Consider the following 25876-nt stretch of genomic DNA (forward strand, 5'->3'; position numbering starts at 1 on the left):
AATAATAATAATAATAATAATAATAATAATAATAATTTATTTATACCCCGCCCTCCCCAGCCAAGGCTGGGCTCAGAGCAGCTTACAAGCAATAATAAAAACAAGATGAATGATTACAACTTAAAAACAAAAATAAAATACAACATTAAAATAATGGAACATTAAAATATTAAAATGTAGCCTCATCGCAGGAGAAGGAAAAGAAAAAAGAAAGAGAGGGAGGGAGGGAATCAAGCTGGCTCCAAGCCAAAGGCCAGGCGGAACAACTCTGTCTTACAGGCCCTGCGGAAAGAAATCAGATCCTGCAGGGCCCTGGTCTCATGAGACAGAGTGTTCCACCAGACCGAAGCCAGTGTTGAAAAGGCCCTGGCTCTGGTTGAAGCCAATCTAACTTCCTTAGGGCCCGGGACCACTAGGGTGTTGTTATTTATGGACCTTGAGGCTCTCCGTGGGGCATACCAGGAGAGGCGGTCCCGTAGGTACGAGGGTCCTAGGCCGTGAAGGGCTTTAAAGGTCAAAAGCAGCACCTTAAATCTGACCCTGTACTCCACCGGGAGCCAGTGCAGCTTGAAAAGCACTGGGTGAATATGCTCCCATGGCAGAGACCCCGTGAGGAGCCTCGCTGCAGCATTCTGTACCCGCTGGAGTTTCTGGGACAGCTTCAAGGGCAGCCCCGCGTAGAGCGAATTACAGTAGTCAAGCCTGGAGATGACCGTCGCATGGATCACTGTGGCCAAGTCAGGGCGGGAAAGGTAAGGGACCAACTGCTTGATGCGGCGAAGGTGGAAAAATGTCGCCTTGGCTGTTGCTGTAAGCTGCGCCTCCATGGAAAGGGAGGTGTCAAGGATTACACCCAAACTCTTAACGGAAGGCAATGGCACTAATTGGGCCCCCGCAAGAGAAGGGAGTTGGTCCCTCATCCCCATGCCATCCTGACCTAGCCATAGGACCTCTGTCTTCGAAGGATTTAGTTTCAATCGGCTCCCACGAAACCATCCAGCCACAGCTTCCAAGCATCTGGTCAGTGTGTTTGGGGCCGAGTCGGTGTGGCCATCCATCAGCAGATAGAGCTGAGTGTCATCAGCATATTGGTGACAACCCAGCCCAAAGCTCCGGATAATCTGGGCAAGGGGGCGCATAAAGATGTTAAAAAGCATCGGGGAGAGGTTTGCGCCCTGCGGCACTCCACACACCAAGGAGTGGCGCGACGACATTTCCCTCCCTAGTGCCACCCTCTGTCCCCGACCAGAGATAAAAGAGCACAACCAGTTACGGGCTAAGCCCTGTATCCCCACGTCTGCGAGGCGGTGGTCCAGAAGATCATGATCGACCATGTCAAAGGCTGCTGACAAATCTAAAAGGATCAGCAGTCCTGACCCGCCTCGATCCAGTTGTCTACAGAGATCATCTGTGAGGGCAACCAGAGCTGTCTCCGTCCCAAAACCAGGACGGAAACTGGACTGAAATGGATCTAATGCCGATGTTTCCTCCAGAAACCTACCAAGCTGTTCAGCAACCGCTCTCTCAATTACCTTACCCAGGTATGGAAGATTTGAAACTGGGCGGTAATTGGATAGGGTCTAAGGGATCTGATGAAGTTTCCTTTAAGAGTTGGACACACCACTGCTTCCTTCAGTTCCCCTGGGAATGTCCCCGTGTGAAGGGACAAATTGATAATTTAACCCACAGCGCCACCCACATCCCTACTTTAAAATTGATTGCGCCAATTGGTAGAAGATGAGATCAGCAGTGGCTATTAGCTACCATGGCTGTTTCCTGCTTCTATTATTAGTATATAGTAGGGCAGAAGCCGATAAAGCGAGATGAGCGCCGCAACCCCAGAGTCGGTCACAAATGGACCTAATGGTCAGGGGTCCCTTTACCTTTACCTTTATGCAACACCACCACACTTAAACTTATAAGTATTGTTTAGGCACTTACTTAGGAAAAACATCAGTCGTGTCAAAGGTGCCTCTGACTCACCCTGCGGCCTCATAGCAGCTCAATACAATACGTAACATAATATTTTGATGTAAGAGTTAATTTTGCGTGGACACCGCCGTTGAGAATGACAAGCGCTGCCGCTGGCATGGCGCATCTTTGATAAAAGAGCGCGCAAAGTCGAAAGTCCTTTAGTGAAACAGTAGGTATACATTTCGGCCAAGCCTCTTCTAAGGCTCCTAAATGGCTTTAGCTTTCTCGGACCACATATGCAGATTATATTACCCACAATTTCGCTGCATGCTTTCAGGTGAAATAAAGATTTTGATCTACATTAAGCATTATGTTCTGCATGCATTCTCCATTGTGACGCATTCAGTTATTCTGGGACAGCCCCTGCTTTCAACTTTGAAAGTCAAAGGCGGTGGCTGTTCCATGAAGACTACATTTTAAAAGCATAATATTTCTGTGCAGCTGAAGGAAGCAAAGTACCTCCCTTTGCTAAGCAGCTAGGAAGTACCCAAAAATGAGAGAGCTGTTTCTTCTCCACTATCTCAGTAATCTGCATATGAAGAGGAACTGCAGTTGATGAGTCAGACAGACAGATAGAAAGAGCACGGAGAGGATATCAGAAGAGCTTGGCTGCTGCAGGATCAGGCCAAAGGGGGCCCATCGTAGCCCAGTGTCTTCTTCTCACAGTTGCTAACCAGATGCTCCAATGGGAAGCCTTGTTAACGGAAAAATCCGAGGGCTCCCTTGGACAAAAAACAAAGACACCAACCAGGATTATGAGGAGCAAAACAGCAGCCAGTAGGCTTGGCCTTTATTGATCTGTTGCAACAGGAGAGAGGAGGGGCCCAGAAAAATGGTGTGCAAGGCCTTATAAAGACTTTTGAAATTGCCACCCTGTAGATCAAGACCACCCCCAGAAACATCATACATACATCACAGAAGGGGTGTAACCTAAGACCACCCCTCAGATACATCACACCTACATCACAGAAAAGGCGGTCTAAAACAGAAAATTGAATACTGTTTTTCTCCTGTTGTTGTTTATCTCCTGTCTGGCAGGTTACTTGACTGGATTGCCTGGGTAGCCTGGCCAGTCTTTTGTAATGATAAATACTTAGTTCCTGGGCCAGGTCACAAGCTCACACCCTATTCAAACACAGACATACCCTTAAGACAGGATTTGTGAAGGAAAAGACAATGGGGAGGCTTTTCCAGTTTGACCTTGCAGAGAAAATATTTGGTCAGTTTAGGAATCAAAATGGTTCCAGGTTGGCCTTCCTGTGCTGATCTATGTACGTGCTTGGTTGGTACACTTATGAACATTGCCATATATCTAAGACCATAAAATTCCTATCACAGCCTGAAAACAAGACCTCAGTGCAAAAGCAGCAAAGCTCTCTACTCAGAGTTCCCAGAAATCAATATTATTTGGGGGCATATTCTCTCCAGTGGAGAGAAGACTCATCGCCTTACAGGAGGAAGTGATGCATGCCCTCCAACATTTATCTGATGAAAATAGGGACATCAAAGTCAATAATAATAATAATAATAGTAATTCTGACTGGGCAGCTGCATCCACTCTGGGTAACTCCCAACATATATAAAACCGTAATAAAACATTTGAAAACTTCCCAATACAGGGCTGCCTTCAGATGCCTTCTAAAGGTTGTTTGGTTACTTATCTCCTTAGCTTGTTTGGTTACTTATCTCCTTGACGCGGGTGGTGCTGCAGTCTAAACCAATGAGCCTCTTGGGCTTGTCGATCGGAAGCTTGGCGGTTCGAATCCCAACGATGGGGTGAGCTCCTGCTGCTCTGTCCCAGCTCCTGCCAACCTAGCAGTTTGAAAGCACGCCAGTGCAAGTAGATAAATAGGTACCGCTCTGGTGGGAAGGTAAATGGCGTTTCTGTGCGCTCTAGTTTCTGTCACGGTCTTCTGTTGCGCCAGAAGCGGTTTAGTCCTGCTGGCCACATGACCCGGAAAGCTGTCTGTGGACAAACACCGGCTCCCTCGGCCTGAAAAGCGAGATGAGCACTGCAACCCCATAGTCACCTTTGACTGGACCTAACTGTCCAGGGGTCCTTTCCCTTTCCCTTTTTACCTTCCTTGGCTTGGGGGGGTGTCACATAACTCCATACTCTCCAACATTTCTCCGATGAAAATAGTGACAACCTAAGCAAAGGCAGGGATGCGGGTAGCACTGTGGGTTAAACCACAGAGCCTAGGACTTGCCATTCGAATCCCTGCGATGGGGTGAGCTGACGTTGCTCAGTCCCTGCTCCTGCCAACCTAGCAGTTCGAAAGCCTGTCAAAGTGCAAGTAGATTCTGGTTCACCAGAAGCGGCTTAGTCATGCTGGTCACATGACCTAGAAGCTGTGCGCCGGCTCGCTTGGCCAATAAAGCGAGATGAGCGCCGCAACCCCAGAGTCATCCGCGACTGGACCTAATGGTCAGTGGTCCCTTTACCTTTAAGCAAAAGCAGAACATTCTGGGATCAAATCAGAAACTGGGATGGCTTCTGTAAATCTGGGGCTGTCCCTGGAAAATAGGAGGGCCTGGTGATGGCCCCCAACTTGGATGGTTTTAAAAGAGGATCAAACAGTTTCGGGAAGAAGACTACTGCTGGCTGCTGGGCACAATGGCTCAGCTCTGCCTCCACAGTCAGAGGTAGGAGTGCTTCTGAATAACAGTTGCTGGAGAGGGCAGAAGGGGAAAGGGCAATGATAATGATAATAATGATAATGATAATGATAATACTTTTTAATTATTTGTACCCTGCCCATCTGGCTGGGTTTCCTCAGCCACTCTGGGCGGCTTCCAACAAAAGACCAAAAATACACTAAAATGTCACACATTAAAAACTTCCTTAAACAGGGCTGCCTTCAGATGTCTTCTAAAAGTCTTGTAGTTATTTTTCTCTTTCACATCTGCTGGGAGGGTGTTCCACAGGGCGGTGCCACCACCAAGAAGGCCCTCTGCCTGGTTCCCTGTAGCTATGCTTCTCACAATGAGGGAACCGCCAAAAGGCCCTCGGTGCTGGACCTCAGTGTCCGGGCAGAATGATGGGGATGGAGATGCTCCTTCAGGTATACTGGGCTGAGGCCGTTTAGGGCTTTAAGCGCTCAGGTCCTGCTTGCAGATTTCACCTGGGGGTCCCTGGGTGGCCACAATGCTGGACAAGATGGGCCATTGGCCTGATCCATCATGTCTCTTCTTATGTTCTTGGGTAACACAGGCAGCAGGTCTGTCAAATGGCATGGTCTCTAATCTGGAAGTGAGCAAAATGTGTATTCTTCATTATCTGGCTTACTTCATTTCCTGGAAGGGGGAAAAAGAAGAAGAGGAGAAGGATTTCACTTCCTCCAAGAAGCCTCTAACTCCTGCAGGTGTTTTCTGTTTTAGCAATCAGCTTCTTCCTTAAACAATGAAGCTATGTCATACCTAGTTCCGGACAGACAGCAGCTGAATTATCCAGCACAAACACTTAAGAGCAAACAACACACACACACACACACGAAGTTTCCTCTCCCTTTTCCAGAAATCTGAATCACGCAGCAACAAACACAAGGAGCACATTTGTGGATCGGGCCGCCGATAGCACGGATTTCATTCCATCTTGATCAGCAGCCAGTGAGTGCAACAGTGAACAGAGATAAGCTTTCCCTGGGTGCTTTGCATCCATTCGCTCAGAGGTAGACTGCTGCTGTACATGGAAGTTTCATTTAGACTGGGCATGGGGCAGTGGCGTAGCATGGGAGGTGCAGGGGGGGCCGGCCACACCGGGCGCAACATCTGGGGGAACGCGCTCGCCGCCTCCAGAGTCGCCAAAGAGCCTCGGGCGCAGGCTGTAGCAGAGCCCCATGTCTCGCGGAACCGACGAGCTGTGCGCGCGTCCGGGCTGAAGGCGTCCGGCTGCTGGGCCATGTTGCATTTTCCTCGCCTCTCTGCCCTCCTCCTCCTCTGGGCAAGCGGCGTCGTTTGGGCGCCAGCGCCAGCGGCAACTCGCCTCAGATCACCTGACACGGACCCACCGCCGCCGCCATGGCTACCTTACCGTAAATACCCCAGCCCAGGCAGCAGCAAGAAGAAGCTGGCAGCGGCGGCAGGTTAGGGGTTAGGGGCGCAAATTACTTGCCTTGCCCCGGGTTAGGGGGCGCAAATTACTTGCCTTGCCCCGGGTGCTGACAACCCACGCTACGCCGCTGACATGGGGGAGCTTTTGGCTCTCCAGAGGGGACTGGTCTACAAGTCTCAGCAGCCTATATGCCACCCGTGCTCAGAGACCCTGCACTGGCTGCCAATTTGCTTCCTGGCCAAGATGAAGGTGTCGCTGTTCGAATATTAAAGCCCTTAAGAGCTTGGGATGAATGTGCATGCAATGCCCTAAAAGAAAATGTGATGAAAATGATGTATAGATGGTATATTACACCTGTCAAGTTAGTGAAAATGTATAAAGTTAGTAATAAATGTTGGAAATGTAAAGAAAAAGAGGGAACATTTTATCACATGTGGTGGGAATGTAAAAAGGTGAAATGCTTCTGGGAGATGATATATAATGAGATGAAAAAAATGTTGAAATATACAGTACATTCATAAAGAAACCAGAAGCATTTTTACTGAGCATTGTGGGGAGTGACATAAATAGAAAGGAATGTAAGCTCTTCTTATATGAAATAACAGCAGCAAGAATATTACTGGCCCAAAAATGGAAGCAAGAAGAATTACCGACGATTGAAGAATGGAGGATGAAGTTAATGGACTATGCAGAACTGGATAAACTAACAGGAAGGATTCGAAACCGGTGGGACCAGAAATTCATGGAAGACTGGAGTAAATTTACGGACTACTTGAAAAGTACCATATTTTTCGCTCTATAAGATGCACCAGACCACAAGACGCACCTAGTTTTTGGAGGAGGAAAACAAGGGGAAAAAAAATCTGAATCCCAGAAGCCAGAACAACAAGAGGGATCACTGCGCAGTGAAAACAGCAATCCCTCTTGCTGTTCTGGCTTCTGGGATAGCTGCACAACCTGCATTCGCTCCATAAGACGAACACACATTTCCCCTTACTTTTTAGGAGGGAAAAAGTGAGTCTTATAGAGCAAAAAATACGGTATTTGTGAAGATCAGACAATGTTTGTAGGTTTGCAAGAAGTTTTGTGAGGAGTATTATTGGAAGTATTGCAAAAATGGAGAAGAGGAAGGATGATTTGTTAAGAGATGTAAGGGCAATATAAAGTTAAGAAATGCATAAGAGGTGGTTAAAATGGTGGATCATCAGAGGTGCTGATGGAAGTCTAAAAAGATTGTATAAGTGATAAGTTTTGTGGTACATTTTATAATTTATATGTTAAAATCAATAAAAAAAAAATAAAGAGTTTGGGATGAATGTACCTGCGAGATCGCCTTAGACCATATTCACCCACTAGGTCACTTCAGTTGGCAGAACTGGCAATCTTACAGTTGCCTCATAATACTTATTCCTCATTTGTAAGAAATTGATGCGTTAGTGTGGCAACATTTTGAAATGCACCAAGATTGCGCATAGTCAAAACACTTTGGGTCTGATGGCGGTTGGGATGGCCAAAGCCATTTTTCCTGGAATTCTGCTCCCTTTTTAATTAAAAATTATTATTTCCCCACACGCACGTAAAGATGAATACGCACAAGTTAAATGTGCATATAAGTTGCGGGCTTACTGTATTTTTAAACCCTTAAAAAGCCGACAATAAACACCAGATTAAAACACATGCTGATGTTCTGCATGTCTGGACAGACTTTGCCTTAACAAATATGCTTTTTATTGTGTGCCGAGAAGATTAGAGTTTCCAGATATCAATAGCTAGGAAGATCCTGGAACTTTGACCCCATGTGAGTTGCAGGCTTGCTGGAATTTGCTCTATTGCTTCCCTGCTTGGTAAACTGCTTTGAGGTTTCCTTTCATTTTATTAAATCCATTATTAAAGACGCACGGAGTATTCCAACGATTCGGCAAAAGAGGCGTCGTTTCGGTTTTTTTTTACAAAAATCTTCATTAAACAAATAAGTGTGTACAATTTTCAACTCTGGCTGTGGCACCAATGCTCCGAGTTGGTGGTTGGGCGAGATTGAACCAGCCCTCCAAAATTCCCCAGAACACAAATTTAGATGCAGTTTCTGTTCTTTCTCCACAGGCCTCCCCACCTCCCACCCTCCTCCTCCTCCTCCTCTCTGTGCGCTGAGATCCACCTTCGCTTTCAGTTTAACTGAGCCGAGCTGCATTCCTGAGGTCTGTCACTTGTGGCTTCGGCTTGAATTCCCACCAGACATGTAAGTACCACTCCCTTTTGAAGTCTCTCAGGTGGGCTTGCTGTATGGCCAGGGGCAGCCGCAAGAGGTTTCCTGCCCCTCCCATAAAACATCCCTCGGGTTACAGACGCTTCAGGTTATAGACACTTCAGGTTACAGACTCCGCTAACCCAGAAATAGTACCTCGGGTTAAGAACTTTGCTTCAGGATGAGAACAGAAATTGCATGGTGACAGTGCAGTGGCAGCAGGAGGCCCCATTAGCTAAAGTGGTACCTCAGGTTAAGAACAGTTTCAGGTTAAGAACGGACCTCCAGAACGAATTAAGTACTTAACCTGAGGTACCACTGTATATTAAATCTTGATCACTAAAATATAACCTAAAAGTATCATTTAAAACCTTAATCATTTTGGTAGTACAGTGGTACCTCGGGTTAAGTACTTAATTCATTCCGGAAGTCCGTTCTTAATGTGAAACTGTTCTTACCCTGAAGCACCACTTTAGCTAATGGGGCCTCCTGCTGCCGCTGCGCCGCCAGAGCACGATTTCTGTTCTCATCCTGAAGCAAAGTTCTTAACCCGAGGTACTATTTCTGGGTTAGCGGAATCTGTAACCTGAAGCATATGTAACCTGAAGCGTATGTAACCCGAGGTACCACTGTACTTTTAACCAGAACCCATAAACGAAACACAACAGGGCCGCCCAGTCAAACTGTAGATTGGGAGACCCACGATGGGCAAAAAGAAAAGGCTTGTTCAAATTACGATAAATTCAACAGTGTAAATGCGGGGCTGGCAGCGGGAAGAAGCACACGTCTCCCCGCTGTCAGCCTCCAAACCACATCGGGAGACAGCGGGATGGCAGCGGTCCGCCTCCCCGCTGTCCCCCAACCTTGTGGGACTGGCGCTGCGGCTCTCCTGAAGCCTGGAGAGCGAGAGGGGTCGGTGCGCACCGACCCCTCTCGCTCTCCAGGCTTCAGCGAAAGCCTGCATTCGCCCCATAGGACACACATGCATTTCCCCTTCATTTTTGGAGGGGAAAAAGTGCGTCCTATAGGGCGAAAAATACGGTAGTTGTTTATCTCTGACATCTGGTGGGAGGGCATTCCACAGGGCAGGCGCCGCTACCGAAAAGTCCCTCTGCCTGGTTCCCTGTAACTTGGCTTCTCGCAGGGAGGGAACCGCCAGAAGGCCCTCGGAGCTGGAGCTCAGCGTCTGGGCAGAACGATCGGGGTGGAGACGCTCCTTCAGGTCTACTGGACCAAGGCCGTTTAGGGCTTTAAAGGTCAGCACCAACACTTTGAATTGTGCTCGGAAACATACTGGCTATTAATGGCTACTAGCAACAATGGCTATGTGCTATTCCTCCTGTGTTGAAGGCAACATGCTTCTGTATACAAGACACAGCCGAGTTTACTGGCTCTCAGAGGATGGTGCCCGGTTGCCACTCTGTCTGAGTCTCTGCTCTAGGGCTCTCCTCTCCCCCCCCCCCCCGGGATTGAGGCCGCAGAAGCAGTGGTGGCCTTGGACCAAACAATATCAAATTTGAGATTCACACAGAAAGGCAGGCTTCTCTGAGGGAGGGAGCACTCCATACCCCCTCAAAAATGAATTTAACTCAGAACCCCAGCCATGAAAACCCGCTGGCGAATAACCAACTCAGCCCACACCCCATAGAGGGAAACAAAACTCCTCTGAAAACCTATAAAGGAAGTAATGAAGACATCAAAACATACTCGGGCTCGACCAACAGCGCCATCCATTTGACCTTTGCAATTTCCTGTTTCACCCTTAAACTTTGCTTCCTAAAGAAAAGAAGAAATTGTATGACTTTTGATCACCATTATACATAAGGGCATAATAAATCTGCCTTATGCCCAGCCAGAGCATTGGTCCATATAGCTTGGCTGCTGGCTGGGCTTTCTGCCTTTGGCTCAGAAGTTGAACATACCTGTGCCCGGAAAATCCCTTATTTTGGCTGCTGATCCCTTATTTTCAAATCTGTAAGTTGACAGCTATGGGGTGGCTACTGTGAGTACAGGATGCTAGACTGGATGGGCTCCCTTTGGGCCTGATCCAGCAGCCAAGCTCTTCCTATGTTCTTATGAGCCACACTGACTCCTGGAGCTGATGGGATTTGGAGTCCATCAACATCTGGAGCTTAAAGTTTTCTCTTTCCATGGAATAATCCCTAAGCATTGGGCTAGAAATCCATTAAAGCAATAGGAATACTTACAAAATGTTGTTCCTGCTAATCAAGACGATTCCTTCTGCAGAAATAAATAAGCAAAGTTTCAATGTATTACCCGTCCGGTCCCAGCATGGGTGACAACATTTTAAGATTCCCTATTAAAAGCACTTGAAAGCAAATTGTATCCAGTGATAGTTCTACTCAAGGGCAGAATTAATGAATAAACCAGACCAACTTAGGTCCATTAATTTCAGGAAGTCTACTCAGAACAGGACTAGCACGGGATACAAAACAACAACAAAAATGTGAGTCTACTCTGAACGGGACAAAATGTAACCCTGTAATGATCATAAGTGGTAGAGGTGATAAGGAAACATTCGTCCCCTGCAAGAAAACATCTTTCCTTGGAGGGGTTACACCCGTTTCCTTGGCCTACCCAACATGATGATTGCACAACATGGGTTTCTCCAGAAAAATATCTTGGGAGATTTTATTTTATCAAAGCGAAAAAGCCCCTTCGCATCCAGCCTTTTCTGTTTCACAATAGAGGGTGGTGGTGACTGGTGTTGTTTCCTGTTAAGACAGCGAAAGGAGCAGTTGCATTGTTCCTCAGCTAAGGAGGGCTCTGACCAACTCTCTGGACGTTTGAACAATGGCATACGTGAAGATGGGAGCCTTATTCCTGCTCACCGCCATCCTTCAGAGTTTTGTAGGTAAGTCACCCTGCCTAATCTCTTGCATTTCCTTCATTCAAGGGTTTGGACTTCTTGTTGTTTTTGCCTTTTGCTCGTTTGCTTTGACCCAGTGAGATTTCAGGCAGACGGGTGACTGTCCCAAACAGACCGGCTTATGGAGCAAGTTTGGACATTGCACCCATTTAGGTATAACTGCAAGGCTTTTTTTGAGTCTCAAAACATCTGAATGAGCATTCGGACCTAGGAAAGCCATTTAAAAGCTACTGTTTTTCTTTAAAAGAGCATCTTTGTTTTTATTTCGCTTTGCAATCAGGCAAACTTTACCAACTCATTTTTAGCAGGTTATTTGTTTCTTTTTTAAGGGAATGAGAAGCAATGAATCCTTTAGGCAGGCAGCTGGGGGACGGACGGACAGAATTGATTAGTTATAATTTTACCTTCAAATGTCATTTTAGCAGCTTTTGAAAAAGAAAATGAAATGGGAAGTAGTTACTCATTTACTCAGGGTGGGGGAACGTTATGACTTTCCTCCCAGGTATCATCAAGGGAAAGTTATAGATGATATTTTACAAAGTCACGGAGAAGCCATAAATTGATTTTTTTCCTAAAGCAAGTCTTGTGAAACATCCAGTTAGCCAGAAGATAAACATTTATTACACAAGCCAAAGGCCATAACATCATCCGAAAACACTAATAGCATAAGAACATAAGCAAAACCGCCTGTTCTCATGACTCATTGGGAAACCTCCAAGTAGGATCTGAGCACAAGAGCAGCTAAGGCTTTGGGCGGGGGGCAGAGTTTAATCTGCAGCAGAAGGCAGAACGCTTCTGAGGTCACAGCCACATCTTATATTGAAAGCACGTTCAACTCACAGTTAAAGCACATGGTGTCCTTTCCCTCAAAAAACAGAACCCTGGAAACTGTAGTTTGCCATTTCCAGCACCCTTAACAAACTACAGCTCCCAGGATTCTTGGGGGTGGCACTATGTGCTTTAAATGTGTAGTAGAAAAAGGTAAAGGGACCCCTGACCATTAGGTCCAGTCGTGGGCGACTCTGGGGTTGCGGCGCTCATCTCGCTTTATTGGCCGAGGGAGCCGGTGGCATACAGCTTCCGGGTCATGTGGCCAGAATGACTAAGCCGCTTCTGGCGAACCAGAGCAGCGCATGAAAATGTCGTTTACCTTCCCACCGGAGCGGGACCTATTTATCTACTTGCACTTTGACGTGCTTTTAAACTGCTAGGTTGGCAGGAGCAGGGACTGAGCAACGGGCGCTCACCCCATTGCGGGGATTCAAACTGCCGACCTTCTGATCGGCAAGTCCTAGGCTCTGTGGTTTAACCCACAGCGCCGCCCGCATCCCAAATGTGTAGTAAATGTGCCTTAATATATATATGGTGCAGATATTAACTGAATGCCAGTTTCCAAAAAATTAGGAGAGTTGCTGTTTCACTCAACACCATGCTTTAGGCTTCACATTTGGGGCATTTGACCGGCCATTGAGAAAACAGTAGACTGGACTGGATGGGTCCCCTTTGGCCTGATCCTGTGGCAGGGCTCTCTTTAAGTCCTTGCATTTATTTCCCAATTGAATGGATCCTTGTTGCTTTCAGATATGGGGTAGTTTTACTATATTCTGTTTTGAAGCTGGCTGGGTTCTGTGCAGGCTGAAATGTTGTGCGGGTGCCTGATGATCGTCTTCCAAAGCAACTACTCTACTCCGAACTTAAAAATGGGAAGCGTAATGCTGGTGGTCAACAAAAGAGGTTTAAAGACAGATCTAAAGGCAGATCTAAAAAAATGTAGTATAAACACCGACAACTGGGAAACACTGGCCTGCGAGCGCTCCAGTTGGAGAACAGCCTTTACCAAAGGTGTCATGGGCTTTGAAGACACTCGAACTCAGGACGCAAGGGAGAAACGTGCTAAGAGGAAGGCACGCTTGGCAAATCCACACCGTGATTTCCCGCCAGGAAACCAATGTCCTCACTGTGGAAGGACGCGTGGGTCCAGAATTGGCCTCCACAGTCCCTTACGGACTCATTGTTAAAACCATGTTTATGGAAGACAATCTTACTCGGCTACAAGGGATCGCCAAAGAAGAAGAAGAAGATTAAGGCGATGAGCTGACTCAGGATGCCTGTGAAACTGCTCTCTGGGCAGAATGAAGAAGCAGCATCAGGTCAAACTGATGTTCCAAGGGGAACTTGCCTATAATGGCTCTGCATTTAATTTAATCCCAAATGAACATGTGCAAATGCTTAGACTGCCCCTCTTCGGAACAAACCAGACGAATTCTAAGGTGTATCAAGGGGGAAAGATGCACCCACACTTTGGAACTCCCTGCCAATTGACGTAGAATCATAGAAGGGTAGAGCTGGAAAGGGACCACAAGGGTCATCTAGTCTAACCCCCTGCAACGCAGGAATCTTTTGCGCAGTGTGGGGCTTGAACCCAGGACCGTGAGATTCAGAATCTTACGCTCTACCAACTGAGCCATAAAGCTGTGTACTTTGTTCAGCACCTGCTTAAAAACTATTTTTGTTTGGGCATGCCTATCCAGATTACATTTGAATTTGCAGTTAGGTATAACAAGGACAATACAGATATAGCAACAGTTTAAAAATATATAAATTAAAACTTAGTCGATAATGGCACTGTTTTGTTTTCTCTCCCCCCCCCCTCTTTTTTGGGGGGGTAAGCCACTTTGAGATTAGTTTTAACGATCAAGATGAATATGAGATCTTATGCAATAAATAAGAAGTTGACGGTTGGGCTCCCAACCAAGGACTGTCAGAGGTAAAGAATGAGGGAAATTCCTTAAGATGAAGAAGGGAAACAACTTTCACAGCTAGTGGCGAGGAAGGGAAACCCCAGACATCACAAGTCACCCGACCCTTCAAAACAGACGACTAGAAAGGGAAGGAAGTTCAGGGAGGAGTCAGTATGCGGATGATACCCAGCTCTACCTCTCTTTCAAATCGGAACCAGTGAAGGCGGTGAAGGTCCTGTGTGAGTGTCTGGAGGCGGTTGGAGGATGGGTGGCGGCTAACAGATTGAGGCTGAATCCTGACAAGATAGAAGTACTGTTTTGGGGGGACAGGGGGCGGGCTGGTGTGGAGGACTCCCTGGTCCTGAATAGGGTAACTGTGCCCCTGAAGGACCAGGTGCGCAGCCTGGGAGTCATTTTGGACTCACAGCTGTCCATGGAGGCGCAGGTCAATTCTGTATCCAGGGCAGCTGTCTACCAACTCCAACTGGTACGCAGGCTGAGACCCTACCTGCCCGCGGACTGTCTCGCCAGAGTGGTGCATGCTCTGGTTATCTCCCGCTTGGACTACTGCAATGCACTCTACGTGGGGCTACCTTTGAAGGTGACTCGGAAACTACAGCTAATCCAGAATGCGGCAGCTAGACTGGTGACTGGGGGCGGCCGCCGAGACCACATAACACCGGTCTTGAAAGACCTACATTGGCTCCCAGTACGTTTCTGAGCACAATTCAAAGTGCTGGTGTTGACCTTTAAAGCCCTAAACGGCCTCGGCCCAGTATACCTGAAGGAGCGTCTCCACCCCCATCATTCTGCCCGGACGCTGAGGTCCAGCGCCGAGGGCCTTCTGGCGGTTCCCTCATTGCGAGAAGCAAAGCTACAGGGAACCAGGCAGAGGGCCTTCTCAGTAGTGGCGCCCGCCCTGTGGAACGCCCTCCCATCAGATGTCAAAGCGATAAATAACTACCTGACATTCAGAAGAAATCTTAAGGCAGCCCTGTTCAGGGAAGTTTTTAATCTGTGATATTTTAGTGTATTTTTGGTTTCTATGGAAGCCGCCCAGAGTGGCTGGGGAAACCCAGCCAGATGGGCGGGGTACAAATAAATTATTATTATTATTATTATTATTATTATTATTATTATTATTATTATTAAAAAACAAAAAGGGCTCAAACCATTGCAAGAGGTGTTGAAATTTTGGGAGGCTGGATGGCTACAATGGAATGCTCTCGGTGGTGGGGTACACATTTTTATTCTTATTTATTTATGATTATTGTTGTTGTTTAGTCGTTTAGTCGTGTCTGACTCTTCGTGACCCCCTGGACCAGAGCACGCCAGGCACTCCTGTCTTCCACTGCCTCCCACAGTTTGGTCAAACTCATGTTCGTAGCTTCAAGAACACTGTCCAACCATCTCGTCCTCTGTCGTCCCCTTCTCCTTGTGCCCTCCATCTTTCCCAACATCAGGGTCTTTCCCAGGGAGTCTTCTCTTCTCATGAGGTGGCCAAAGTCTTGGAGCCTCAGCTTCAGGATCTGTCCTTCCAGTGAGCACTCAGGGCTGATTTCCTTCAGAATGGATAGGTTTGATCTTCTTGCAGTCCATGGGACTCTCAGGAGTCTCCTCCAGCACCAGAATTCAAAAGCACCAATTTTTCGGCGATCAGCCTTCTTTATGGTCCAGCTCTCACTTCCATACATCACTACTGGGAAAACCATAGCTTATGATTATTAATTTATCAAAATAAAAATAAAATAAAAAAGAAGGGGCATCAAGCCCAACTCCTGCAAGTAGTTATAGCCTTGTCTATGTATTCATTGACTTGAGATCACTGACTAAATCCTGCATCTGGACATTTAAAGGCCTGATAGTTTCCTCTGCAGCCATTGCCTTATTCTGAGGACTGGGGGTTCAAGCTGTGGAGCTGTGCTCTTGACAGGAGATCCCTGAGGAGATAATAAAAGCCTACTGGACTGGGCCAATGGCCCATTCAGTCCTGTATCCTGTTCTCACATTGGCCAACCAAATGCCCATTATGCAAAGCCTGCAAACAGGACCCCAGAACAGGAGCCCTCGCTCTTCCTGCTGTTTCCAGCACCTAGTATTCAGAAGCCATCATGGTTAATAGGCATTGGTAGCTTTCTCCTCTGTCAATTTGTCCAGTCCTCCTTGGAAGTCCTCCAACCTGCTGGCCATCACTGTGTAATGTTGAAGCAAGTTCCTCTGTGGAACTATGTGATGTGATATCTCCTCGAGAATCTCCTGACTCGCTAAGGCCTAGGACCCTCATACTTACGGGACTGCCTCTCCTGGTATGTCCTGCAGAGGACCCTAAGGTCCACGAATAACAATTGCTTAAAGGTCCCAGGCCCTAAGGAAGCTAGACTGTCCTCCATCAGGGCCAGGGCTTTTTCAGTAACGGCTCCGACCTGGTGGAATGCTCTGTCCCACGAGACTAGGGCCCTGCAGGACTTGATCTCCTCCTGCAGGGCCTGTAAGACAGAGCTATTCCACCTGACGTTCAGTTTGAATTAACCTCTATTCCCTTTCCCCTTTCCTCTTCTATGAAGAAACCCTTTCTGGGACCCCACATTTAAATTCTTATTCACACACCTCCTTGCTGGCCCTAGTAGGACCAACTTGGCCAGTTAGCCCTGGTGATCATTCAGTGTCTACTGAATGGGTTTTTTCAAAAATGACCCCTGAATTTTTGAATATTATTGATATTGATGCTGCATTGTATGTTGTATTCTATGCTGTTTTATGGTCACATTTTAATCAATGTTTTTAATTGCTGTTAGCCGCCCTGAGTCCGGTTTTTAAAATGGGAAGGGCGGGGTATAAATAAAAAAAAATTAATATTATTATTATACTTAAGGAAGTATTTGGACTGATCAGCATAGGTTTGGGAGCAGAGGTATTTTCCTTGGGGTTCAGGGAAAGAGATGCAGGTACCAGGGACCATGGAACAGCATGGGGCAGACCAAGGATTTGACCCATCATCAAGGATGCCATCATCGGAAGACTCTTAAGGATTCTGTATCTGGGCCATGATCCCAATGGCTTGTGTGTAGAAGAGGCATTTGTCAATACTGTATCTGGAACAAATCTCTTGTGTCGTGCTCACAGGCTTGAAATTTTGCTTTCTTAGAAAGGAGCACCGCTGGCGTGACTATACGTTTCGAGGAAGCTGGCCAGAATTACTCCTTTTATATCAACGGTAAGAAAATCCATCAGACTTTGGCAATTTTAAGGGGAGTATTAACAACTGCACAGAGAGCTATCTGTTAATCACCACCAATCATTATATTTGCATGCTGGTTTTTCCAAATTGTGCTTTGGAGGGAGTCACAGGAACGGTAGGACAAACCAGTGTTTTGGCAGGTGCGTCGGAAAACAAATTGGAAGTCTTATCAAATATATCCCACAACGTAACATTCAGACCAGTGGTTCCCAAATTGGGAGGTACCACTTTTTGGGGGTCGGTGGGATTACCTAGGGGGTTGCTAAGAGGCAAGGGGCTCTGGAGATGACATTGACTTTGAAAAGCTTGTATCACTGGATTAAATTTGTCAGTTTCATTTGAATTCATTAAACTAAACTGGTTTCATTGGGTTTTGAATAATTTTGACTGTTTTGAACTGTATCATACTATATTATCTTCCTTAGTGGGTCATGCAAAGTGTTATTCTGAACAATGCTTTTTGTACGGTAGGGGGCACTGGAGGGTGATTTATGGAACAGAGGGGGGCGGCCCACAAAAGTTTGGAAACCCTGGGGAGAGGGCCATCTCTGTGGTGGCCCCCAAGTTGTGGGACCTCTGTCCCACAAAGGTGCCCTGGCACCTGCATTGTATACTGTAGCTTCCAGTGAACACCTTTGATCCATGAGGTAGATATTTTTAGGATGCACTTATTTTGGTGACTGTAAGTCGTTTTAAACCGTATTGTGTTTTATGGTTGCACCGTAGGGTGAAGGGAGGGTAATGTAATAATAATAGTAACGGTAATAATAATGGGGTTCCTTATTTTATTTCATTGTGTTCCATTAAAAAGAAAATAATAATAATATACTTGGCACCTGCCTGTTCCATTAATGGAATTGGAAGTCTCTAATGACTGCAATTGTACATTGCAGTTTTTATTTCAGTGTGGTGCAGTGGTTAGAGTGTTGGACTAGGACCTGGGTTCAAATCTTCCCGCTTGGCCATGAATCTCTCACTGGGCGTGGCCTTGGGGGGCAGTCACTGCCTCTCAGCCTAACCTACCTCACAGGGGCGTTGTGGGGATTAAACGAGAAACAGGGAGAGCCATGGAGTACACCTCCTTGGGTGGAAAGCTGGGATATAAATGCGATGAATTAATAAACACGATTAAATTAATTGTTCTGACCTGACCTCAGAGTTAACGGTGGCAGAGGGGGATTCACATTACGACTATTCTTTGCACAAGTGGGAAAAGGAATATTTGTCAATATTCAGAATTAGTACCCTGGTCTTCAATGATTTCTGTTACTCACTTCAGTATTCTTACAACTTTTCCCCTCATAGATACCTTTGAGGACTTTTACACGAACGACAGCGACTATTATGGTATGATGATCTGGAAGGATCCACTGTAACAGCGTGGAGAGTGTCATTTGGCCCACTTGGGGCCTATGGATTGGCCAAATTTGACTGGATCACCCCAACCGGTCAGAAGGTTTGGGGTCAGACCCTCGGGTTTGGTAGCCTCAGTGAGGCAGGGCCAGTTTAAAGCCACGGTTTTTGAACTTTCAGCTGCAAGGGAACCTTTTCTTCATCAACTGAATGTTGGAAATTGGGAAATATCAGGAGAGATAAAAGGCCTTTTTTTCACACAGTGCATACAGTCATACCTTGGAAGTCAAATGGAATCCGTTCCGGAAGTCCGTTTGACTTTTAAGCATTCAAAAACCAAAGCGTGGCTTCAGACGCAACGTCAGACATTCGGGTTCCAAAGAACGTTCCCAAACCAGAACACTCACTTGCGGGTTTCAATCATTTGGGAACCAGTTTGTTTGGGAGCCAAGGCGTTTGAGATCCAAGGTACAACTGTATTTAACTTTTGGAACCCCCTCCCACAGGAGGCAGTGATAACTACCAACTTGGAATGCTTACAAGAGGATGGTGAATTTTGAGCATCTAAGCCCAAAGCATAGGAAATAAAATCCCACCAGACCAGATGACCTATAAGGGTTGCTCTGGTTCTAGTCCAACCCCTCAGAGACATGCGGTTTATGTGTATTTTTTTCCACAATAGCTGAAGTTCTCTCTCCCCCCCCCCCCCGCAGTGGTTAAAGTGCATACTTTAAAAAAATAATATTTTATTTGTTGAATATAAGAACAACATATAATCAAATACAAGCAATCAAATACAGTTTTTCCCTACACCCCCCCCAAAAAACCAGCCCCAACTACGTCCGGGTAATTACATTAGTAATATAATAATAATAAAAATTCTACAATTGCTGGTTTAAAAATATCATCCCACTTGCTCCCATGTATCTTAGGTGGTTTAAATCTGAAGTTCTTATGCAGTGGTACCTCTACTTACGAGTGCGATCTGTTTCGGGGTGCCGTTCGCACCCTGAAAAGTCCGTAAGGAGAGTGCTAGTACTGTGCATGCGCGAAGTGCAATAGAGCATTTCTGTGCATGTGCGAAGCATGCAGATTGCTTCTGCGTGCGCGGTGAACCTGGAAGTAAACGCTACCGGGTTTGCCACGTTCGTAACCTGAAAAGCGGAGCAAAACACGAAGCAAACGTAACACGAGGCATGACTGTATACCACAAAAATCAACTGTAGACCCCCTACTCAGTTGGTTAGAGCGAGGTAGAGCTGATAATGGCAAGGTTGCAGGTTTGATCCTTGTATGGGACAGCTGTATATTCCTGCATTCCTGGAGGTTGGACTAGATGATCCTCAGGGTCCCTTCCAACTCTACAATTCTATAATTTATGACCTCCAAGGATTTTCATTGCTGGACTGTTGAAATCCCGGCTGCAGCTGACATCAGTGTCCAAAGCTCTTTAGAGCAAAAACCATCCATGTTGTCCATCCACATATTCAGTAAAGGCAGTTTAATAAATACATAAATTAATAAATAAACATATAAATTAATAAATGCATAAATTAAGTGTTTACTTCTTTTTCTTTTACCTTTCCAGATACATTGGATTATGATGAGTTCAAAGAAATAGAAAAAGTAAGTCGCTTTTTTGGGAATCTACAGGTTAAATCCCACCCACTCCTCAGTGGGTGTTACGTCTCTGTAGGAGCAAGTCGAGAGGCTAGGCACTGAGTGTTGCTGCTAGTTGTCCCCCCTCCCCACACCATCGCTGAGTGTGCCCCTTCCTTCCTGGTTGGCCCAGTAGATACCTCCTCTGGGGCAATGTGCATAGAGGCTAACACCTTCTCTTCTTTATTTATTTAATAAAATGTATACACTGCTTGGGACGCAGGTGGTGCTGTGGGTTAAAGCCTCAGCGCCTAGGACTTGCCGATCGAAAGGTCGCCGGTTCGAATCCCTGCGGCGGGGTGCGCTCCCGCTGCTCGGTCCCAGCGCCTGCCAACCTAGCAGTTCGAAAGCACCTCCGGGTGCAAGTAGATAAATAGGGACCGCTTACCAGCGGGAAGGTAAACGGCGTTTCCGTGTGCGGCTCTGGCTCGCCAGAGCAGCGATGTCACGCTGGCCACGTGACCCGGAAGTGTCTCCGGACAGCGCTGGCCCCTGGCCTCTTAAGTGAGATGGGCGCACAACCCCAGAGTCTGTCAAGACTGGCCCGTACGGGCAGGGGTACCTTTACCTTTACCTTTTATACACTGCTTGGAGATGCAGGTGGCACTGTGGGTTAAACCACAGAGCCTAGGACTTGCCGATCAGAAGGTCAGCGGTTCGAATCCCCGCGACGGGGTGAGCTTCCATTGCTCGGTCCCTGCTCCTGCCACCCTAGCAGTTTGACAGCACGTCAAAGTGCAAGTAGATAAATAGGTACCGCTCCGGCGGGAAGGTAAACGGCGTTTCCGTGCGCTGCTCTGGTTCGCCAGAAGCAGCTTAGTCATGCTGGCCACATGACCCGGAAGCTGTACACTGGCTCCCTCGGCCAGTAAAGCGAGATGAGCGCCGCAACCCCAGAGTTGGCCACGACTGGACCTAATGGTCAGGGGTCCCTTTACCTTTATATACTGCTTGGTTGTAAAAAAGAAAAAGCGGTTTCCAAAAAAAGTTTAAAGTAAAAAATTACCATTGAGGAAAAAATTAAACTTTCGGAAAGTTGAAATAATAGAGTAAAATTGCACCAGCTCTCTAAAACATCTGGGTAGGCCTGCCCAAATAAAAATATTTCTCTGCAAGCACCAAATAGAGAACAGTTGAAGGCACCTGCCTGAAGTCAATAGGCAGGGATGTTCCAAAGATTTTAGTTTCTGCCACACTGAAAGATCGATTTCTCGCTCCTTTCGCCAGTGGCTCGCTCAGAGAGGGCAGGTCAGCAAGCAAAGAGGAGGCAGAGGAGCACCAAGGGCAGAAAGACACGAAAGATTGGTGTGAGGGGTGTGCCTCAACTGGAGGGGGGCCGTGGCAGCTTCCCAGCAATACAGACCACTTCCATGTCAGCCCTAGAACCAAAGATCTGTGTTTGCGGAGTAAATTATAGCCTTCTGTTTCCTTTTGCAGCACCCCAATGACCCTAATGACTCCACCGGGCCTTTACACCCTTGCTGCTGTGTCCTGTTCTTCGTTAGTCTCCTCCACACTCTACCTGTCATCCTGCGAGTCCTTGATGCACGACACTAGAAGGTACAGAAGTTCTCATCGTATTCATGTGATTTGACAATGTGCCTGTGGAGTACATACGATACGATACGATAATCTTTATTGTCATTGCCCCATACAGAACAACGAAATTGGGGAAGAAGGAAAAAATCTACATCAGACATTCAAAACCAACAAGCCTGCTATCCCAGCCTGGTTAGCTCCCTAAAAACTCTGATACCCCATAATTAAATACAATATACTCCCATAGAGACTACCTTACACTGCGTTTAAAACCAAAATCGCATTTGGATAGAAACCGTTTCTCAGGCGGCTAGTCCTAGTCTTTATAATCCTGTACCTTCTTCCAGAAGGCAGAAGCTGAAATAGATCATTTCCGGGGTACGCACTATCCGGCATAATCTCTGCAGCTTTCTTGTGACACCTGGAAGCGTAGATTTGATCCAAGGTGGGAAGAGTGCACCCAATTATTCTCTCCGCAGTCTTTACAACCCTGGACAGCATTGTTTATCCCTGACCGTGCAGCTCCCAAACCACACAGAGAGAACAAAAGTTAATACACTGTGAAGAGATATAAAGAAAGTGTTGGAAGTTTCAGGGCAGATGAAAGAAAGCACTTCCTCATGCAGTGCATGGTTAAACCACATGGAACTTGCTGCCACAGGAGGTGTAGATGGCCCCCAACTTGGAAGGCTTTAGAAGAGGATTAGACAAATTCATACGGAAGGCTGCACTGAGAAAGCAATGCTTCTGTATCCCAGTTGCTGGAAACTTGCTCTTCTGCTTGGAACCTGCTTGCGAGTTTCCCAAAAGAGGCATCTGGGTGGCCACTGGGACAGCAGGATTCTGAACTGGAGGGGTCATTGGCCTAAGTCAGCTGGCTTCTTATGTTCTTGACTGTAAGGGATAGCGTGAAAAGACATTGGTTTTATATATATATATTGGGACACGGGTGGCGCTGTGGGTTAAACCACAGAGCCTAGGACTTGCCGATCAGAAGGTCAGCGGTTCAAATTGCCGTGACGGGGTGAGCTCCCGTTGCTCGGTCCCTGCTTCTGCCAACCTAGCAGTTCGAAAGCACGTCAAAAGTGCAAGTAGATAAATAGGTACCGCTCCGGCGGGAAGGTAAACGGCGTTTCCGTGTGCTGCTCTGGTTCGCCAGAAGCGGCTTAGTCATGCTGGCCACATGACCCGGAAACTGTACGCCGGCTCCCTCGGCCAGTAAAGCGAGATGAACGCCGCAACCCCAGAGTCGGCCACGACTGGACCTAATGGTCAGGGGTCCCTTTACCTTTACATATTTAATAATTTTGTAACATATAAATCCCAACAATCATTTAACATAACTTCTTATCTTATACAATATTTTAGACTTCCGTCAACAGCCTCTGAAGATTTTCCGTTCTTTATCACTTGTTCTGCATTCTTAATTTCTCTATTACTTTTAATTGTCCTTAACCAAGAATTATTTTCAAAGTCTATCTTACAATATTTCACAAAGTCCTCCTTACAGAACTTCTTGCAGTCCTACTAGCGTAATCTGTTTGTCACAATTGCTTTTCAAATAGTTCAAATATTTACTCCAGTCCTCTAAGAATCTCTGATCCCGCAGGTTTTGAATCCTTCCTGTTCATTTATCTAATTCTGCATAGTCCATTAATTTCATTTGCCATTCTTCTTTCGTCGGCAGTTCTTCGTGAAAAGACATTGTTAGGAGAATCTGCTTGCTCAGACTGTATGAAGGATGTGTCGAGAGCTGTGATTCCTGCATTGTAGGTGGCAGGGCTAGATTCCTCCAACTCCACAGTTCGGGATTTCAAAGAAAGTTTGTGCAGGAAAAACATGGCCTTGTGCTAGTCTGCAAGAGAGCAGGTATCCTGTCCTCCTTGCTAAATCAGGCATCCAGCTCTGATAATGCAGGCATGCTTTTTGTCTGAATAGGTGACTTAATTTCTGCAGATGTGCAAAGCTAAAGTGAGGGAATGCCTCTAGATAAGCCCGGGTAATTCATAGGTCCGTGGATTCTACCTTTGTTGAATTATTTTTAATGGATTCTCTTAGCTCTCTCTCTCTCTCTCTGTTCCAGATCTGATGCAATCTGCTTGCTTTGGTGACAGGATTTGTGGTTTTAATGTCTTCCTGAGTGCCAAAGAGGAACTTTCCTACACCTGTGAATGTAATGCCTTATTTTCCTACATTACTGCTATGATCGAAAGAACCACACAACTTCTTCCATGGGCCAACAACTTTTGTACCTTCCCTTTCTGGAGCAAGGCACGCAGGCTCTTCACGGGACATTATTTGTTAAATTCTAGGAAGCATCTAAAGCATTTTGATGTTTGGGGGTGGGATGCAGTAAAGAATCCTAGTGCGGTCCCTGCCTATGTCTTTTTCAGCAAGGGATATTGGAAAATTCAGATGGAATCGGCAAACGATATGTAATCGATGAGTCTCCCCTGCACATTTGCATTGAAATTAACAGTGGCAGAATAACGTAATGCCAATGTAAATTATGTAATAAATTATGTAAGTCTGTCACAGCAAGCAGCAGAATGAACAGTGTTGTTTTTGGCAGAAGGCGACCTGCAGCAAAACAAGCAGTGCTGCATACAACAGGAAACGATTCCCTTGTACACCCCTACCTTCTGCTCATCTAAAAAGTTATTTTTTGCTCCATAAGACGCACCTGACCATAAGACACACCTAGTTTTTAGAGGAGGAAAGGAAGAACGCCCCGTTTTTTGGGGGGATCAGCTCACAGTTTTGCAGCTTCTTTTGCAAAGGGGAAAAGCCCTGTTTTTTTGAGGATCAGCTCAAAGTTTTGCAGCTTCTTTTGCAAAGGGGAAAAGCCTTGTTTTTTTGAGGATCAGCTCAAAGTTGTTGAGCTTACTTTGCAAAGGGAAAAAATCCTGGTTTTATGGGGTTCAACTCACAGTTCTGCAGCTTCTTTAGGAAAGGAAAGGGAGCCATTTCTACAGTTTCCAGACAGATAATCTAATCAGCCAGTCACATGTCGCTGTGGGAAACAAACAGCCTCCGTCTGCAGAACATTCAACAATGGAGGGCTGGCCAAGGGGGCAGAAAAGGAGCCAGCGATCAACCACACATTCGCTCCATAAGACGCACAGACATTTCCCCTAACTTTTCAGGTGGAAAAAGGTGCGTCTTATGGAGCGGAAAATATGGTATTTGCCTACCATCTGGCACCTGCTTAATGGCAAGAGTTGTCGGCAATATCCATTCACTGTTCAAACAACTGGCCCGCATTATCGGCAAATGGCAGCCACTGAAAATCTGCTGAGTTTCTTGTTGGAAGATCTGATTGTGTGGTTTCTGTGGTTCCTTCCTACACCAGTGCCAGCATTGTGTGACAGCTTCAGCAAAGTGGCAACATAAGAATAACCTGCAGGATCAAGCCAATGGTCCATCTAGCCCAGCTTCCTGTTCTCACAACAACCAAATGCCCCTAAGAACCTAGGAATCCTATGGAGCTTCTGGACTTGGAGGCTCCATAGGAACATCCAAAGAACCCCACTGCTGGATAAGGCCAGCTAGGTGGCCATATGGGAAACCGGCAAAAGCAACTTAGCTGGCAACCTCTGAGTAGATCCTGACAATAACTGCTCACCGTGTGCCACTTAGGGTACATGTGGACAAGCTCAAATGTTAAGGATGCACCCAGGGTAGGGTAGATCCAGGGCAATGCTCATAAGCTGGACACCTCAAGAATACCAACATTGTTATTCAGAGGGAAGCTGGGAAAAGCACCATAAAAGCTAGTTTAGGTCAGCCCTCTGTTTCTCTCCCATTCTCTTCCTTATGTGTGATGTGCTAAGCGACTCTGCCTATTTCCGTGTGGATTATGAGAGGGTGATAAAATGTGTCCGTTGCAAAACAACAAATTGTCCTGGCGTCGTTTGTAATCAAACTGATCCACACTTCCTGGTGCAGATACAAACAGTCCAGTCAAATATTTATTTATGGTCAACCAAATAAATTACGACGTATTATATATATATATGTGTGTGTGTGTGTGTGTGTGTGTGTGTGTGTGTGTGTATATATATATATATATATATATATACATATATATATATGCAGGTTTTGGTGTCCTCGGGTGTCTTCCCGTGTAAAAGTTGGGGTGTCTAGGCGACGTTTCGACGAGGTCTCACTCGTCATCTTCAGGCTG

The 25876-nt window shown here is 46.3% G+C and overlaps 2 protein-coding genes across 4 annotated transcripts; one reads left to right on the top strand and one right to left on the bottom strand.

Annotated features, from left to right (window-relative positions):
- Positions 1 to 77: 77 nt before the first annotated feature.
- On the bottom strand, positions 78 to 1421 carry LOC310833060 (uncharacterized protein). Its single transcript, XM_083715409.1, has 2 exons — positions 852 to 1421; positions 78 to 821 (listed from the first exon to the last, which is right to left on the bottom strand). The coding sequence occupies exons 1-2, from the start codon at positions 1332 to 1334 to the stop codon at positions 231 to 233; spliced, it is 1074 nt and encodes a 357-aa protein (XP_083571535.1). The 5' UTR covers positions 1335 to 1421; the 3' UTR covers positions 78 to 230.
- A 6688-nt stretch (positions 1422 to 8109) lies between these two features.
- Positions 8110 to 24231, top strand: LOC310833453 (uncharacterized protein). 3 transcript variants are annotated; one of them, XM_083716196.1, is made up of 7 exons: positions 8110 to 8264; positions 11018 to 11145; positions 17047 to 17115; positions 18445 to 18486; positions 20081 to 20118; positions 21589 to 21711; positions 23774 to 24231. In XM_083716196.1, the coding sequence occupies exons 2-6, from the start codon at positions 11085 to 11087 to the stop codon at positions 21706 to 21708; spliced, it is 330 nt and encodes a 109-aa protein (XP_083572322.1). In that variant the 5' UTR covers positions 8110 to 8264; positions 11018 to 11084; the 3' UTR covers positions 21709 to 21711; positions 23774 to 24231. The 3 variants fall into 3 exon arrangements, 2 of the variants coding, with proteins under 2 accessions (XP_083572322.1, XP_083572321.1); XM_083716195.1 differs by having other exon boundaries at positions 8134 to 8264; positions 11014 to 11145; XR_014558689.1 differs by having other exon boundaries at positions 8250 to 8264; positions 10980 to 11145.
- Positions 24232 to 25876: the final 1645 nt, after the last annotated feature.

This window comes from Podarcis gaigeae (assembly GCF_964106915.1).
Source record: "Podarcis gaigeae genome assembly, chromosome: 16".
NCBI lineage: Eukaryota > Metazoa > Chordata > Lepidosauria > Squamata > Lacertidae > Podarcis > Podarcis gaigeae.